Source organism: Gymnogyps californianus, chromosome 14 (genome assembly GCF_018139145.2).
Source record: "Gymnogyps californianus isolate 813 chromosome 14, ASM1813914v2, whole genome shotgun sequence".
In the NCBI taxonomy this organism is placed as follows: Eukaryota; Metazoa; Chordata; class Aves; order Accipitriformes; family Cathartidae; genus Gymnogyps; species Gymnogyps californianus.
In genome coordinates, this window is record NC_059484.1 from 3,063,595 (window position 1) to 3,082,419 (window position 18,825).

Sequence of the window (18,825 nt, forward strand, 5' to 3'; positions counted from 1 at the left end):
TTTTTTTCCAGCACCCTCTTATTGTATAGACAATTCATTCTCCAAAGCAGTAATACACTGAGGCTTGTGACTGCCCAAGAGATAAAGCAATTCAGAATAAAGTTAGAGCTGGCTCTGAAGTATGGCAAATACAACAGGTCAATATCTTCAGAAACAATGCCTTGCCAGACAAAAAATGCACACATTTAGATCAACTCGCATTCATTTACTCAGATGGTTTCCATTTCAGACAATATTGTCTCTATTAAGTCACCAGGGAAACATGATGGGTATATCCAAATTCATAGTTTCAGATTTTATTGAAAGGGCAAATTGCAGAGTATTTCCTGGTTTACAGAATCTGCCGCAGATGCACACAATCCAAATTGCAATCAATGCGAGTACTTAAGTGTAAGCGCTCAGATAACACCCCCCAAAGCTAGTTGTTCCTGTGAAACCTTTCAGAAAAAGAAATTGGTTAACTATTTTTCTAGGAAGCAATTTTTCTGATGTGATTTCCACAGTGTTCTTGTTTCATATTTCTATCTAAAAGCCAGATGAGCTTGCATAACTTCTATTCCTGCTTAATTCTGGAAAAGTGAAGACATAAAATTTACTAGAAAAAAGTTAATTATATACTTGCATGATCTAAGGTTGGGTGTAAGGGGTAAAGTTTTGAGAGGATTTTTTGTCAAAATGAAGCCACTCAGCCTCTGTGAACTAATCTGTAAAATACTGATATACTACATGAGCTGAACCCTACTCTCCACTCCTACTGTGAGCATAATGGAACAAGGTCCCAAGGAAAGAGATGGGGGATTTGAAGGGCAACAGGCAGCTTTGTTCTACATGAAATAATTATTTCAACTATTTGGGCACGCGAAGAATGAATCTGGTGGAATTTCTTAAATACTCACTTTCTCGTTGAGAAGTATAAGTCCAAGCAACGGTCTTGACACAGACCACTGGTTTCTGCAGTCTTCAAAAATGATGGTGTTCATTAGGATTGACATCATCTGAAAGAAAATTCAGACAGTTTACATGAATATGGATACTGTTGTTATACTGTGTGATGTGGTGAGAAGGAAAAATTAATGAAACCTTTACTAACCATGCTGAAATCACTGAGATTTCATATATGAGCATGGTATTACAAAAGTCATTCTTCCAAACAAATATTTCCATAACCAAAACTACCAGGTGAAGAAAGTTAAAGAAAACAAATGTCAAAGCTTGGCTCTAAAGAAAAAGTTGAAGTTAAAACAAATATGAATTGAGATTTAGAGCTGTGTTAATTTAAGGTACAGGCTTTGACTTTACTACAGGGGTTCGCCCCATTGTCACACTACTTCTAGGAGAGCAATACATGTACAACCAGTAATCCGTATTAGTTTCAGATTAATCCCTAGCTGCTCTTCAAGATTCTGGTTTTCTCACATCCACCTTTCCTTGTGTACGACACTGCAAGGCATTTGAAGGGAACACTCCCGATTTCAATGAAGGCAATCGTGATTACAGCAAGAAGTCTATAAATCTACACCATTTCCATCACAGTTACAAATCCAGCCTCTGATTTTAGACATTTTACTTTACTTCTGTGACTTACTTTACGGAGCGCTACAGCAGGGATAAAGCCACTTCATCAACTTTATAAAGCACTGAGATCTATCAACTCATACAATTAAGTTCTATTGGCACCCAAACAGAAGCTACATAATTCACTTTGCTCGTTGGCTGGCGTGTAACAGAGCCTTCAGCTAATGCCACATGGAGTATTCTCCCTCTGAGGCCTCTTCTGGTCTTGCTGTGCTTCTATACACCTCTGGTGTGTGTAGCTAGGAAGGGTAGGACTTCTTTTAGGGATTGGCACAATTCTTATAAAAAAATTACAAAATAACTATAGAATCCATTTAAAGATAAAATGGTCTAAGATATCCTTGAGATATGTTAGTCCAAAATGCCAAAGGCCAGAACATATACGAACCTAAAAACATTACTCAGAGATTAAACAGAGCGAAAATTTGTAAAATGTCACCAGTAAATAGTTTGACTCACATCTATAAAATATCTACACCCTAAAACCAAACATAGAGGAAGTAGAAAATCATTAAATCCTTTCTTCTAGGCCAATGAGTAGCTATGAGCAGGGTCTCCAGAGAGCTGCCACACTGCAAACTAGCCTGTAATAACTGACCAAGGCAAAGTCAAACAGCATGTTTCACTAAATGAAAAAGATGAATCCTAGCACTACAAATCACCTGGAACAGAGATATCCACAAATCATTTGAGCTTTCACGTTAGGAACATACGGTCTGGCGTGGGAAAGGCCAATTCTTCACCTGACTTCACAGTTTATATATCAGGCAAACTATTTTTCATCACTCAGATACTGCTTGGAACCAATGCAAACAATTCAAAACCTCTGCAAGAGCACTAATAGGAGCTTGTTTTCCAAACACAAAGAATAATTACAACTTCTTATAATTCATTCATCGCCAGGTTTTCACCTCTGTAGCTTGTAACAAAGCCAGCTGTTAGGACAGAGCATTTTTTAAAGTAATTAAACTCACTCAAGCTGTGATTTAGTCAGAGCACCATGACTGACATACCCATATTTCTTAAACAAAGTGCTACGCATGTAGAGAGACTTTCAATGTCATGCTTAATCTAAAAAGAGCATGCTCAGAGACAAGTTCACAACTGACCCAGAGGGAAAGTGCCACCTCTTCAAAATCCAGCTTTATCAAACAACTCATGAGGATGTCTTTAAGGTCTCTAGCCCAGAATTGCTACTAAATTGCAAATGAACTGCAAAGCAAATATTTTAGGAAAGTTTTGGGCCTAAATATGGAAGACGACCAAAATGTCCAAAATTCACCTGGGAAACACTTATTTGTGTCCGTGCATAAGTAGTACAGACAGTACTGAAATAAGCAAGGAATATGATGAATGTTACAATTCATAAAAACAAAGCCAAATAAAGCAATCTATGTAACAGGAACTATTAATTGTGTGTTTTGATATTGGCCAGCCAGGACAGGAAACAGCGAAAGCCTCCCTTCCACTTCCGAGCTTTTCCTCTGACAAAATCCTACAGTCAAACATTTTTGATTCCACTTCTGACTCTAAGGATTAATGAAAGAGAACCCTTTTAGAAATCATTAGCCGTGCAGGGAACAACACTGCGTTCAAGAGTTAGCTAGGTCTCGTACCCGGACATGCGTATGTCTGTTTTCTTCATGGGTCAACCCATTCCTTTCAGTTAAACTCAACAGTTACACCACCGCCAAGCGCTAATGCTTTCACACGAAGTTGCCTCTGTTTAAAGGAACTGCTGGGACTAGTGGTACCACTGCACTAATACGAACAAGGTTGTAAGATCTGCTCATGAGCTCTCTGGAACAGTGATTAATGCATCTCATGAAGTTACGTAAGTTTATTACTTGCAGAGGTGGACAATTTGGAATACTATCGTGTTGTCTTTGCAGATGTCTTAGACATCCCACTTCTTGCAAAGATTAAAAAAAAAAAATAATCAAGGTGTATGGCTCGGCATTGAGTTGCATGCATAAAATTGGGGCAAACCTATCTCATATCAAGATCTCTGTTGGAGGTTGTCAGGAGTGCATTATGGCATAGGCAGAAGACAATCAGCAATTACTGAGCCTAATTCCACCAAGATGAAGGGCACCAAACCCCATGATAACAGCCTTAAACTTCCTTCTGTTTTCCACGTTTCTCTCTCACAACTATTGCTGCTGCTTTGTTTTACTCCATAGCTTTGGCTTCCTGCGCTACTTCTGCATGAGCCTACAGCAAGCTGTTTGCGTTCCAGATCCTTCTTTGTTTTACAGTGCTGCTGACACACTCGAAGAGAGATTGCACCCGCAAACAAGCGCTAGGAGACCACCCCTGCTGGAAAGAACTTCTGTCTGAGGGAGGCAGCCTGCACAGATTCATCTGCAAGGCAACAGAGCTAGTCTAGACAAGGCTCATGCTACTTTATAACGAAGCTTTGCCTCAGCAAACAGCGCTTTACTGGTGATGTACCAGACTTTAACTCTTTCTTGGGCAGAGGTATCAGGCTTTCATTTAATTTCACTAATTCTCCCTCTCCCGCCTCTGTACTATTTTCACATAATATAGAACAGCTTCTTCCTACATTGACAAGTGACATCTGCTGCTTCCTCCTTCAGACCTCATGTGATCAGTGATTTGACTCTTGTAATCAGGAGAAACAGGTCGACCCATGCAAGAAAGAATTTCTAGATACTTGACACACAGCTCCATATATATATGCCCATTTTTGGTGCTCCCCTGAGTTGTTCAGCTCATGAAGGAACTGAAACTCTTTAAGCTTCTGAAGGAGGCTCTGAAATAATGTGCCTTCTTCATATTTCATTTGCTGCCACACATTTACATATATTTGTATTTATGATGGCAACATGTACAGAAATGATAAGCGCAATTTTCTGAAGATGAGATCTTGCCCAATAACATCTACAAATGAGGAGATGAATGCAGTTACGTGGCCAGCACCGCTGCCCCAGAGCGGCCCTGCTCGCTCCCAGGCCATCAGCTGGACCCAGGTACATGAGCAAGCGTTCAGCAGCCAACAGCAGCAGCACTGTCTGCATTTTTATTTCACTTCTTTCGAGAACTGCAGAGCATTTCCCAGATGTTAGTTAGCTTCAAAGTGTGCCACTGAGATACATCAGCATTACCATCACGTTTAACCGAGGGGCTGACTGAGGAACAAAGTCTGTATGCAGAGCCACAGTGATACAGACTGAGCCTGGGGCACCCCCTCAACTTCCTCAGCTCCTTCCAGCCATCACCCAACCTTGGTCATGCTGTTGTTAGACACCTGCAGTCCCTCTTACCGGGCAGCAGAAGCTGGTGGGGTTCAGGTGGACTTGCATGTATTTAGCATGCAGGCGGCAGAGGGAAACCCATGCTATGGTACACCCTCTTTGCCAGAAGTCTCATCATCTAATTGGAGATCACAAAGCAACTCAATGGCAAAACAAAGCATAGAGCACAGAAGCAGACTTGATCAAATACACGGGTTTTTTGTTTTCTAGATGGAAAATACCCTATTGGTAGAAACAGAAACATTTTGCTTCAGGAAAATGACTTCTCAGATCCTGCCACAGACCCACTGCAGCGCAGCGGCGCTCCAGCAGCCGGGGCGGCTGCCTGAGGCGTGGGGCAGACTCGAGTCCTCACGCTGACTCAGGCAGAAAACATGGTCTCAATGTGGGGAAAGAGACATTAAAAAGGAAGGGGGTGGGGGAACAGATAATCTATTTTCTACTCAGTTCAAAACAGCAACCTTGCCTCTGTTCTCTTATCTTAAACATAGGGCATCACTTTATCTGGTTCAATAATGTTTCTCCTGACACATTTGTTCTTTACAAAAGGAACTATTGACAGAACAGGCAAGAATAAAGAACTGTTCTTCCAATAAATTAATTCTTCAGAGCTTTTCTTCCTTCAGAGCCTCTTTCTTTCTTGGGTGGAGGAGGAAAACGTTGGTCAAGATAACCCTCATTATGAAAACTTTTTCTAAAGGAAGCTGGAAAAGACGCTGCCTTTCCATTAAAAAGGCTTTTTTTGCTGCTCTGTGTTATCAATAGAGAGCACTTGCATCATTGCAGGTCCTGTAACTCATTTCTCTCTCCCATATGTTGGGATGTATATTTTATTCTGCTGCAACTAATCACATTTTCACATAAAGAACATTATACTAACACCAGAGACAGCAGTATGTATTCCTTTACAAAGGATTTAGAATGGTCAAGAACATGCACAGCTTTTAACCAAACACCTGGCTGGTAATAACACTCCCTTTTTCCATTCCGATCTGAGAAAGATTCAGATTTTTTCATTGTTTAGCATACGAAATTTGGTCGGTTTTTATAGCTCTAGCTTCAGACAGTCTGCTTTTAATTTAGGAGCTGTGATTACTAATTTAAATGTCCTTTGGAGTTCTCAGTTCTTTCATCATCAATTCTTCCTATATCAATAAATGGATCATCATTTACTAATAATACTAGGAAGATTTAAATGCTCCAAGATTATTAAATATCTTAAATTTTAATCTGTTGTTTTAAAATATTTATTTTACTGGAAAGCTTGACTTCACATTGATATTTTCCATGTTCAAAGCTAAAATTTCCAGATGAAATAAGAAAACTAAAGCCTTTATTTATTAGGAAAGTGAGAGCCAGCCCATTATTCCTGAACTAAAAATATTTAACCGTCAGAAACAGCAAATCAGTTGAGATTTGCAATATATAAGAGTTTAAGAATCATGCGTCTTCTCCCCCTGCATTATGAAATTACATTAGACCAACAAAGAGCTTTAAAGAAGTTGTTGCGGAGCAGCAGAACCGGGGAAGGCTGGTGCTGTGGCTGACGGGGGCAGCCTCGACCTCCAGCACCGAATAATGGGCCGAGTTACGTTACAGCAGCTTTCCTTCTGGACAGCCTCTCGACTCTCTCCCATCCTGTTGCTAATTTTCATTACATGTATAGGAAGAGGGGAGGAGTTGTGGGAGGGGGGTGGGCGGGAGAGAGAGAAGAGGGCATCAGGCAGAAAACCCAGGCAGTCCATGAAACCGGCTAACACAACCACAGAGCTCTCTTTTCAACAGCCTTTCTGCTCTGAGCCTTCCAAGCTACCCTCAGACCAAGCTTTTCTTTCAGCCTATCTAGGCTAGATTCCTCCAGATTTCTGTTCACAGAATATAGCATTTCACCCTATTTATATGTACAGCCACTATATATTTTTAAATAAACATTAATTAAAATTTCATGATTCAACAGCTGAAGCTTAAAATTGTGAGGGACCCAATCTTGTATCTCCATTTGGAATAGTTCAATTGGGTCTGGCCTTTTTGTTTCCTTTTAAGAAAAATTAAGGTATAAATGGCTGCAAAAAATCCAATCCTGGTGTCAGGACAAGGCATCTGGGTGACACACTGCATACCATGAACTAGTATATGCCTGCAGCTGATGGACTGAAATATGATTTAAGTGTATCTTTCACAGGGTATTCCTATCAGTTATATGTTATGTCCTGCTGGAAAAGTCTTTTCTCCCAATGCTCAGAAGGGATGGAAAAGGGATGGCTATAGATGTGAAAAAGGAGCAGTTACAGGGAGCGGGGAGCTTGGCATTTCCCTGGATATGTCTTTAGAACTGGCCAAAGGGCTGAGTATGGGACATTCACTTGAAGCAGGTCCAAATCATGAGCCAGCAGAAATAATCATAAAATAAGATTGTACTAACTTATGTCAAACCTGACTTTGTATCTAAAAGAGAAACATGAGCACATACTCAAAAGGATACTTTTAGGATGATAGCTTCATGCTAACAACAAGCACCTGCAATGTGCCCATTAAATTTACTACACCAGATCCACTGCAGTTTTCTGTTTTTTCACCATTAAAATAAACTGTCGTACGTTAATAGCACAATAACATAGACCAGCAGTGCAAAGTGGACTTTTCAAAGGCTTACTTTCATCATTTCCTTAGCCAGGAGAGTACTGCCTTTCAAGCAGTCAACAGGATCACAAAGCAGATGTTTGTGCTACGCTAGGGAGTAACTGCAACAGAGCTGGAACAGGGGCAGCAGCTAACATCCTGCACGAGCTGTTCGCAGTGAGAGATTTTGCCATACACTAGCATGTTTTGAAACAGCAATTTTAGTATCTTCCCTCTAATTTGAGGGCATATTCTAACATGACAGAACATGTTCTTTTCAAATTACAGGTGCATCTGAATTTTTTATGTGAAGGACTATAATACTTGGGTCCAGTCTCGCGTATCAGAACTAGGTCCATCTATCCTAAGGGAGACCATCCTCCTGGGTGAACTGGCATCCATCAGGGACGGAGAAGAGACGCCAGCTGGCTGCTATAGACTCTCCTATAGTAAAGCACTAAGTCTGACGGGATGGAGTAGTTTTGCCTAGTCTAAGGGTTGGCTACATTAAATACTGGAAGCGGAACAGTTAACTGCAGCAACACTGAAAATGCCTGATGAATGAAATACCTCCTCTTTCTGCAGGGAGGAGGGGATACATTTCATTAATTATTACCTTCCAGGGTGTGCTGACTTGCTTCTGTCTGTGCTGAATTTCATGTAAACCCTCTGTTCAATGTCACATACTCATATGCTGCCTGAAGTGCTAGATTTTGTATTTGGGTATCTGGTGTAGCTGACAGATGTTTACAAACTCGTGTATCTGCACAGCTTCTTTTTGCCTATCCATCTGTGCTCCCTGATAGACAGCAAATTATTCCACCTCAGGCTGGAATAATTTAAGATTGTGACATCAACTCTTAATCTGCATTTTTTAGCTGGTAGCATTCAGAGGTTTTCAGTTACAGACACTAGAGTGTAATTTTAAATTAACCTAAGCTGTTTATTTAAGATTCAGCCATTTCTAAACAAGTGGTCATAACTATACAGCGTTACAGCCGTTTTTAAAGATGACAGAACTGTGATTAATTGGGACTTTTGGAATGCACAACCTGCCATAATTTGTAACACAAACTTCAGGTTGGTTTGGAGTAGGAGAAGGCTGAGCTCTTTAAAAACCTTATGAAAAATGAATACACATTCCCCTCTGCTTTTAGCAGTATATGAAGAAGCGGCTAGGTTCAGGTCTTCGTACACCCAGTTAGTCTTACCTCAGAAGCATTACCTCCTTAAGCATTTTTTCCAGTCCACATGGTGAGAGCCTCCCCCTTTCTTGCACAGCCAGCACTCTTATCTGAGAGGTGACATAGGATGAAGTCGGTGTCTACTACCAGCATCTCTGACCAAATGACTAGTTACAGATTATTCAATCCTCTTGCGAAGAGAGAACAGCAGTTTCACCTATACCAACGCCTTCCAGCAAGTCTATCTTCAGGAATGTAAATGGTCCTATGTCTAAATCTTTCAGTCTTCCCCTTAACTGACGCTAGGACTTACAGTGTGCATCTTCTTTAAATTCCTCAAACATGAGCCGTCACCCTTCTCCAGCTCCTGAGAAATTCACCAGTGCCCTCCCTTGCATCAAGTGCTGGGAGTTAATACACAAAAGCGTCTGGGGATTTTCAACGTTGCACCAGGATTTCAGCATAGGAATTGGGATCTTTGCCTGCTGGATCATTAGTTTTCTGAAATCTCTATTGCAGGAAGGCCTTCCAAAATGCCAGTCAAGTGAGGAGGGAAGACAAGGTCGGAAAATGCTATTATTGGAAAAATAAAACCATTTAGTCTAAAACCAATTTGAGGCTAATCTCAAACTTAATCTACAGAAACGTTCCAGAAGCGTAAAAAGCTGCATACAGAGGGAAAGGCTGAGCATAAGATCAGCTCGAAATCCTTTGCCCAAGGAACTTCAAGGTATCTCACACTGAGTGCGCGCTTATCCCTGAATCTGAGCTAGACTCACACTGACACTGAGTGGAAGCGTGCTCAGTGCAACCCTCTGGGACGCAAACCCCACAGGCCAAGGAGCAGTCCTTAAACTGGGCTTAAGCTTGCACTCACCTCCAAGTCAAGTCCAGCCTAGCATCTATCACATAATCCACCTGGCCTTGCAGCAACACGAAGAGATTTGTAGATCTCTTTTACAAGAGCCCTGATGTTGCTTGCCCCAAGGCAGCTGGGATTTGCAGGCAGCTTGAGCGTAGGCTCAAACCGTGTGCGTGTCTGCCAGCAGCAGGCCCAAAGGCATCCCCCACACAGCAACAGTAACCAGTAGCACAGAGAAAATTAGAACCAGGGTAATTATTTTACCCATATTTACCTTAGTTTAGCACTGATACGGAGATAATCAGCAGGGACAGGGAAGCAAGCTGGGCTTTTAAACCACACCTTGAAGGAAATCAGAGCGTAAGAAACCCAGAAGCTTGGCTCTAACCACTATTCAAGGATCGTCCATAAAGCAAAGTGACCTTCTCCACTCTACTGGAGCAGAGCAGTGTATTAGCATAGAACTTAAAAAGCCTAATCCAAGTATTAATTACCAATCGCCTAACAGATTTCAAGCCTCTTCTGTTTTCAAACTGTTCATAAATTGATTCTAATTTCTTCTGTGGAACAATTAAAAGAATTTTTGTTATCCTGATGAACTGAACTGTAACCAAAGCTATTGCAAATAAACATAAAAGACAGATGATAAAGATGGTAATAAGCATATTGCTACTGTGTCCTGAATAGTCACCAACACTTCTTAGTGAATATCATCTTTCACAACAACAACAAAGGATAAGAGCACAAGGCTATTTCATGCAGTCATCAAAACAAAATGCACTGAATATTATATTTCATACTAAATACATTACCCTGGCAGTTTGACACTCAACATTTCAATAGATATTGCGTCTCTCTAACATTCTGCCTGAATTTCTGCAGATGGACTTTTAAGTATCAATGGAAGATTACTTTACTTGTCATGCTAAAAAGATTTTAAAGAATGGTTGCACACACTTCATTTTTAATTTTTTTTCTTTCTTTTTTTTTTAAAGGGAAACGAATCATGAATTCAGAAACACGGTTATACTGAAAGGTCAAATCCCATGTTGTGTAGTAGTCCTTTGTGTGTAGTGCTCTTTCAATAGCTAAACTGTCTTGTCTCTGATGTGCACAGCAAAGCACTGGGAGGATTTGCTCAAGTTAAAACCAAGCTAACCTAAACTATGCTAAGCTAAGCTGAGATAAACTAACAGTGTTCCCAAATCTCAGCAATCTGTTGCGATATTGGGATTTTTTTAAAAATTTATTTTATTTTTCAGCCGTGCAGGTTCCTGGAGACATGTAGATACACAAGAATCTCAATTTTCAGTAAAAAAAAAAAACCCAAACAAGTAAATACCAGGGAAAAAACCCCAACAAACTAAGTTTCTGGATCTCATGATTTCAGAAGACACCCTGAGCACACAAATACCTCTCAGGATCACAAACAATCAAAAAACGACAGCAATTTATTAGCCTAGGAAAAATGTGGATTTTCAGGTTCAATTCCAGAGTCCTGAAAATCGGAAATCTGCCAGGATTAAGTGGGACACGTACTTAGTGTATGCCAGTCACTAGAAAGTTTTCGGCAACAAACCAGCGCTTTTCGCCTGACGCATACCTTTCCGTTTGCTCAAAACGAGCGCCGACTAGGTCAGAACGCCGCGGCAACTGCCTCATCAAATGCTGGATCTCTATACAAGTATCATCTCATCCGCTATAAGCTTCGACGGGCCACTGCTATCATATCCAACAGCAATTAAGCATCCTTGTAAGCCGCTGCTATTCTAGAATTTTAAATTCGATTTTTTTTTCTTTTAAATGGGGGAAGGGGAAGGTGTTTGTTCACTGAGAGTGAGTTTCATTACTCACATGGTAAATCTGCCAGTAGCAGATCATGGAATGGATTGTTACCTTTCCCTATCCATTTTGTAAAGATATTGCTTTCTTTCCAGACTGCAAGCATCACTTCTAACTGGATTTTGAATTATAATGTGAACTTTACAAAATTATTGGTGCTATTCATATCGCTAGTTAGATTCTACGGAATGGCAATATTTTTTGCCCTTCCCCAAACCAGCACCTCTTAGTGTTTTATATAAAACAACCACGGCCAGCAGAAATCGAACATTTCCAAGTAATGTAAAGTATTACATTGCACTGAGTAAACAAGGAATAAAACATTTTTATACTTCTCCTTAAACTTATTTGCTTTTTGAAAATATTTATGCAGCATAGAAGACATGAGGTTATTGAGAAATACAGCCAGTTCCTCTTCTTTAATTGAAACATTTATGCTTTTTGTTCTGCTAGCAAAAAGCAATGAACAGTAATAACGCAAGATAAATATACAAGAAACTTATAGATATGATTGTAAAACAACATCATCCTAATGTTTTCATTTAATTACCCTGAAATGTATTCTATTTAATATTCATTACTCAAAAGCCAATTTAAAAGAGAAAGAGGTGAAGGGACTTATTCAGAAAGACGGACTGTCATTCACTGCAATAGTTATCTAATATACAGAAGTTAATAAAGCAGATTAATCTACAAGTCCCTTTAAGCCATCACTGAGTTTAGAACAACTGCCTCTTTGACCTCTAACCCTCCCGCTGTGCACCAGTAGCAGGTGCCAGCTGCACTAAAATTATGGCTGCCGCGTTTTAAGGCAAAGGCTTTTCTTACTTTGCTTCTGACCAGCAGCTGACCCTGTAGGAACGATTGTTTCATGTGCTGGCCTAAAGGCTACATAAACCAGTAACTGATAAACAAAAGCATACATACACCAGCTGCCTAGCCCGAGGGTGCACATCCAACACTGACACCTCTAGCAGTTTGTGCTGCAAGCCGAATCGCCGCTTTTTGTTTCCATACATGAATTCTGTACAATACTTGTTACTTCGCGGAACTAAACTTCTCTCCAGCCCCAAAACTGTTTGTGTAAACTATAGCACAGCTTGGATGATTAAGAGGAGATTCCCAATTTGATTTAGCACCATTATTAAGAGCGTGAAATCTTCAGATACATCACTAATGATGATGTATTTTAACATTAAAAGTCTTAAAATTAAATTACTCCATTCACATGACAACGAATCACAACAAGGCTTTAAACAAAGCAGAATTAGAAAAGACACTAAGCTCATTAATTTTTTTGATTTCTTAATTGACAGCACTCATGTAGTGATAGCTATACATTTAGCAATATCTTGAGACTGAGGCTGCTGCTGCCTTTATACATGTGCAGTAAGAAGTACGGATAAAAGAAGTAACCATATTTTTCATTAAGATAAGATGGCTTTGACATAGTTATTTTGCTGATACAAATTACACAATCACAAAAACAATCAGAGTAATGATTAAATGCAGTTATGTACATGGGAGACTACTAGTGCAAATGTTAACATATTTAAATGGGTTCCCTTCATTAAAAAAAATTATATATGATATTAAACCATCAATCAAATCAAAACACTAGAGTCTAAACGTATTGTCACTGGTTAAAATAAATGACTTTGAGACTGAATTTTGGCTCACTCAATATGGTGCCTTTTCTGTTGCTTAGCCACCCAAATCTCTGCTGGCTTGGGCTACAGCTGGTATATCTCCATTCCTTTCAATTAATAAAGAAAGTTATGATAGTATTGGATAACATTTCTAAATTGTGCTAAGAGGCTGAAAACAGATGTCCCAATGAAAATCCCTCTCACTGCTGTATCAAACCTTTCAAGGCTCAAGCCGGCAAAAGCTGAGCACTCTGGTCCTCATTCAGCTGAACCTTTAAACACATTTAATTTTAAGCATAGGAACCATCGCACCTGTGGGTTTGATCTGCCCTTAAAATTAAGCATATGCTCACATATGTGGCTCAAGGTGCTCAGGTACTCAACATCTTGCACAACTGCCCTCTGTCAGTACAATTCAGATTTCTTTTTGTGATGTGCTTATATGCAAGTGCTTCTGCATGGGCCGTGAAGCATGCATTATAAACACATCTCCTCTTCAGGTTTTTATTTCAATTACTGTGCACCACTCCACACTAGCTGTATATGGCACTGAGGTTTATCTGAAAAACAAAAACATCACTGATTTTACTACATAAAAGGGAAAAAAGGAAAGTTGCAATTTATAATATGTTTTTATTTTAGTAATGCCACTTGATTTTTCATTGCAACTGGCATCTTTACTTTCTGTTTTCCATTTGCTATGCAGTGCTGCTTCATTTAGTGCATCTTCGTCACGTGGTGAAGTTCTAAGTCATAAGCGCTCAGCTCCAATGGGCAGCCTGGTGAGGTTTTACCTATCACCATTAAGCCACGCATCCTCCTATTACCGCAGTACTGCCCACCCCATCCTTGCTCCCTTTTTCAGCGCTACCCCACTCACCATCACCCACGCCCTCAAAGTTCTTTGTTCACCCACACACCTTCCCATCTCCCTATTGCAACACTCCTTTCCTGGAGATCCCTCTCCAGCCCACGTACTCCACCACATTCCCCTACAGCAATAAACGCCGGCTCTTCCAACATCCCTGCCGATTTTCCCCTGCTGCAGCACTCCCCACCCATTGCCCCCAGAAACACTGAACCCTCAGAAGGGCGCAGCGCAGGCACAGCCTCATTCTAAAGCCGCCCAGCCCTAAAATAGCTGTCCACCAGCACTGTCCCCTGCTGCGGGCCCACCTAGGCTGAGAAGCGGAGCGTACCTGCCAGCAGCCAGCCGGCCCGACCGCCGGCCAGGAGGCATGCGCTTTCTGGTTCCCGGCTGGCTGTGCCGCGGAGGCATGCAGTGCCGCTCCACCTCTGGGCAGGCCAAACGGCACTCACCGCCGCTCCGACACCAGCGAGTCGGAGATTGCTTTGGCTGCACGCTGTGTCTTGGTGCAGGCACTGTGCAGATCTAATCCAAACACTGGTACAACGTTCAAACTCACCAAAAAAACCTTATTCTTATCCACACGATCCTCCTGAAAATGATGCACAGAATGTAATCACCATGGAATACGCTCCCTCATTCGTTACCCCTATACCTAACGCACCTCTCCAAGAAACACCCAGGAAAGGAAGCGAACACTGAAATGTCACTGAAATCCTGTTTCTATTCAACCAAGCAACCATTCATCCCCTTCCACATCCAGCACAGAATTATTTCAATGATGGCTATGCAAACAGAGTTCTTTACCTATCGTGCATGGCTCTCAGGAACATTTGTCAGAACTACGGGTGAAAGATGCTACAAAACTGATTGATTTTTGGAAAGAACTAACATGAATAGTACTTTACCATACCAAAATTGAACTAACAGCCTAATGTGTACAATTCAGCAAGATAAGCATTAACAGAAGATAAAGGCAGCATCTTAAAACCCCAAATCACGCTGTCATTTATAAAGTGGAGCAAACACCAGCTTCACCTGTCAATCCCGCGATAACAGCATAGAAAAGTAGGAGCCTTTTAAAATTATTTATTAAAGTGCTCATAACACAACATAATGTAACAGCAAGAGTTGAATGTAATAAACTTAATACTGCTTTCTATGCATATATCTCAAATTACTTTACACGTTAACTCAGTTTAGTTATAAGACACCATCACGAAGCAGTTGTTTGCAGATTAAGCTCAGACTAAGTAGCTCGCCTGCAGGAACAAAGCCCATGGCACAGCAAAAAGTAGGGCCAAAGCCAACAGCCACTGTTACACCTTAAAAGGATGCCATAACTTGCTCCTAAACGTTAGGAAGTTGTTTCACTTCTATGTTTTCTGTTGCTCCTGTTTTTGTACAGTCACATCAACCTATTAAAAAAACAGAGCTGCTATAGGACATATGTAAGCAAACCAAATAAGAATTAATAGGCTTCAGTTATACAACTGCTACTCTAGAGGCTAAAGAACATGAAAGCCTCAGTCACGGATACACACCTACAATGAAGTGCATTGAGATGCTGAATCGCCTCATTTAATAGCGAACGAGTGCTCAGCGGTAAGCATACGAGCAGAAAAGCAATGAAATAATTCTGCTGCTGTTTCAGATACTGCTGAGAAACAACCATGTGCCTTGCGTGCGGGCGCACCGTTCAGCAGCACATCCCCACAAACTCTCCCGGACGGGCGAGCGAGGAGGGAGGCGGCGGTTCTGCGCCGGGCAGCGCTGCGGGCAGCCTCGGCAGGAGAGAGCCGGCCCGCTCCGCCGGGCGCTCGGCTGCTTCTCCCGCCGGTCTCCCTGCTCGGCCCCGCCGCCGGGAAGGCGCGGGACACGGGAGGGCTGCCCGCCGCCGGCCCCCGGCCCCCTCCCCGCCGCGCCGCGGCCCCGCCGCCGTCCCGCCGGCAGGGGGCGGCGGTCCCGCCCCGCCCCGCTCCTCTGCCCCCGGGCTGGCCGCCGCCTGCCGCGGCCCCCGCCCGCCGGGCTGGCCCCGCCGGGCTGTCCCCGCCGAGGCGCGGCGACGCCAGCACCTACCGCGCGCCGACGGCGCTCTCTCCGCAGCCCCGACGGCCGCTCGGCACCGGCCTCCCCCCTGCCCTGCCGCTGCGCGGGCGGAGCCGCCCGGCTGCCGCGGCGGCGGCTGTCCCCGCCTCGGGCCCGGGAGGGCGGGAAGCGGCGGGGCCGGGGCGGGCGCGGCTCCCGCGGCACCGGCGCTCGCCCGAGGCCGCTGGCTGCCCGTGCCGGCGGGCTGGGAACCGTCCGGAGGAGAGTCCGCATCCCCCAGCTGGCAGAAGAGCCCAGAGAGACTCCTGCGTCTTCAGAGGAAAGAGAAAACGGCAAGCCGAGCCGTCGTGTCGCTCCACAGCGAACGGTACGACCTGAGGCGGGCTGTTCCTCAAGTGCTGCTGGAAATTTTAAAGCTCCAACTACTTCCAGAGATCCAACTTGGAAGAAATGTTCTAACTAGTAAATAATTGCAGTTATCATTGCATCAGTTTAGTTTAAAGAGCTGACAAACCTCTCTAAACTCAAAGCACAATTAGTCATTAGGGTCTAGTTTTTCAGCACTGTTAAGCAATTTGTAACCCATTCCTTTTAATAGGGTTATGCATTACTTAACCGACACAGATGTCTTGAAAACTGAAACCGCTGGTTATGAAGCAGCAACCTTGTTCATTAGCTTCCATGATAGTCAAATCATCTATAAAACCAGTGTTTAATGGCCAGCCGATGAATAATCAATGTCTTACTTTTCATCTAAGTGTGAAAGTGAGAATAATCTAATACACCGTCCCCCTGGTAAAACGCGAGGCCTTGGGTTCCGTTTCTATTCAGGGCTGATTTATAACCCAATGGAAACCTGATGTAAACATATGATCAATGAGTCCCATCATTGCTGATAATAACCCCCAACCGGCCCACTCCCTCATCTCAAAAGCCATCCCTTTAGGCTATTAGTTTCGTCCAGCTAATCCTCTCTACTATTTCTGCCTGCTGCTTTTACCTTGGCCATCCGTTCAGTCCAGCAGACTCAGAAGTAATTTTATACGCAGCAGAGAGCGGGTGGAATTGATTTTTCACTCAGTGCTCAGTTCCCATCTGAATAATTATCAATTTTACTGCCTCATAAAGGGAAGAGTCAAAATTTCAAATCAATTCAAAAGAGCTTCTGAGACTACAGAAACTGTGCGTGAGAATAAAGGTCAAAGTTGTCAGTGACCTCGGGAGATGATGTCAGATATTAGTACACTGAGTAGCTGACATCAGAGGCACTCAATATGATATGACTAGTGCTAATGCAAATCATATTTATGCTGACTACTGGAGACCAGCCATTAATATTTAAAAGAGTATATGAAAGCCTGCATTCAAAATAAATATAATGTATTCCGCAGAATCTGAAGTTAATAAAGACAGATCACCGCCTAGTCATGTGCTGTGAAGTGAAAGATTACTGCGTATTAACAGACAAAGTATTACATCAAGATTGCCACAAATGCAGGGAAGTCCAGAGCCCAGGTTGCTGTTCCGTCCTTTACATTGAAATTGTTGCACACACGGTACAATACTGAGCAATCTGACATACCCAAATGCTGACTTCATTGCTAGTTTCCATGAAACCCCTATTAGGCAAGTAAAACATAAGAACCTGTAATATGACAAGGGAATCATCACATTCTGATAATGATGTCAATAATAAACATCATTAATATTCTCACAATATGCTATATACTGCCTGGGATATATTAGCTGCCATTAGTTACTTTTCACCTTCAATTAGAACAGTAAACAAATGACAACAATAACTGTGGTGACTGTATGCCAGGCTTTTTCCAAATGACAGCGTACCTATTAGGGAAACACAAAGACGACCGCACTAGTCATTTGCATCTTGTTAATAACTTCCGTTTTCATTAAAAGCCTCCAGACCTGCGAAACACGTCTCCTGAAACGGCATCTTTGCAACTGCATTAGGAATCCAGAGATTCTTGTAAATACGCATTTTCCAATAGTTTAATGCGATTTTAAGGGAATGTGGCACAGAGCAGATGTGGAGATATGTAGCTATGAACATCCTGATCTCCCCGTAATGTACTTGGGCTGTGACAAACCTGACAGAGCTGGGAGGGGAAATCTCTCCTAAGCAGTGCAGTGGCCACTTCCTTTTCAGAAGCATGAGATTTAATTTCTATTGCATTTACCTTTAACAGAAAAAAATCCCACTGAGTCACCTACTGCAAAATAAAATATTCAAACTCAATAGCATACAGCCATTCAATTTACACATTTCATCACCAAAATGTGTGGTTCAATGCCAGAACTTGTTCTTCTTCCTCCTAAAATACCTTTCTTCCCATTTGTCTATAGAAATGTATTGATGATCTCACACACCTCTTTTTATAAGCAAAAATGAAACATCAAGTTTTAAGATACTGTACAGCCAAGTATAGTATCTACACTTTTCAGTATCACAAAAAATATCTTCAATCTTTGGTTGTCATGAGAACATGGGTGAAGCTACTCAGAGTTCCATACCAGTGTAGGGAGGTTTGTTCTGTTACTAAATAGCCAATGCTACCCTGGCGTTCAGTACCACAAAAAAAATCAGGAAAATTCAGAAATGTAATAATACCCCATAGAAAAGACTGCTAATTCACCTGCTGTAGAACTTCTGGGTTCTGCTGCATGAAATGAAGCAATCTCTGGCCATCCTGTGAAACCTCTCTACATCTTAGAGTCTTCTTGCCTTCTTTAGCGAGGTGCTTGAAGAGGTAGGTGACAATGTAGTCTAAACTCGCGCAACAGCTGGAGGAGACAATTGTATCTGTGTAAAAAGTGAAACAGTTTTGAAATTGTTTTCATAAAAGAATAATTAATAATGACATTCCATAGTACTTGGAGA

At 42.0% G+C, this 18,825-nt stretch overlaps 1 protein-coding gene across 1 annotated transcript in view; it reads right to left on the reverse strand.

Annotated features, from left to right (window-relative positions):
- RANBP17 (RAN binding protein 17) overlaps window positions 1-18,825 on the reverse strand; it is a 164,821-nt gene that overhangs the window by 6,632 nt on the left and 139,364 nt on the right. The window contains exons 25-26 of the mRNA XM_050905413.1: window positions 18,581-18,747; window positions 897-995 (exon numbers count right to left, since the gene is read on the reverse strand). Of these exons, the coding sequence (XP_050761370.1) occupies window positions 897-995; window positions 18,581-18,747 (266 nt within the window). The remainder of the gene's footprint in view (window positions 1-896; window positions 996-18,580; window positions 18,748-18,825) is intronic.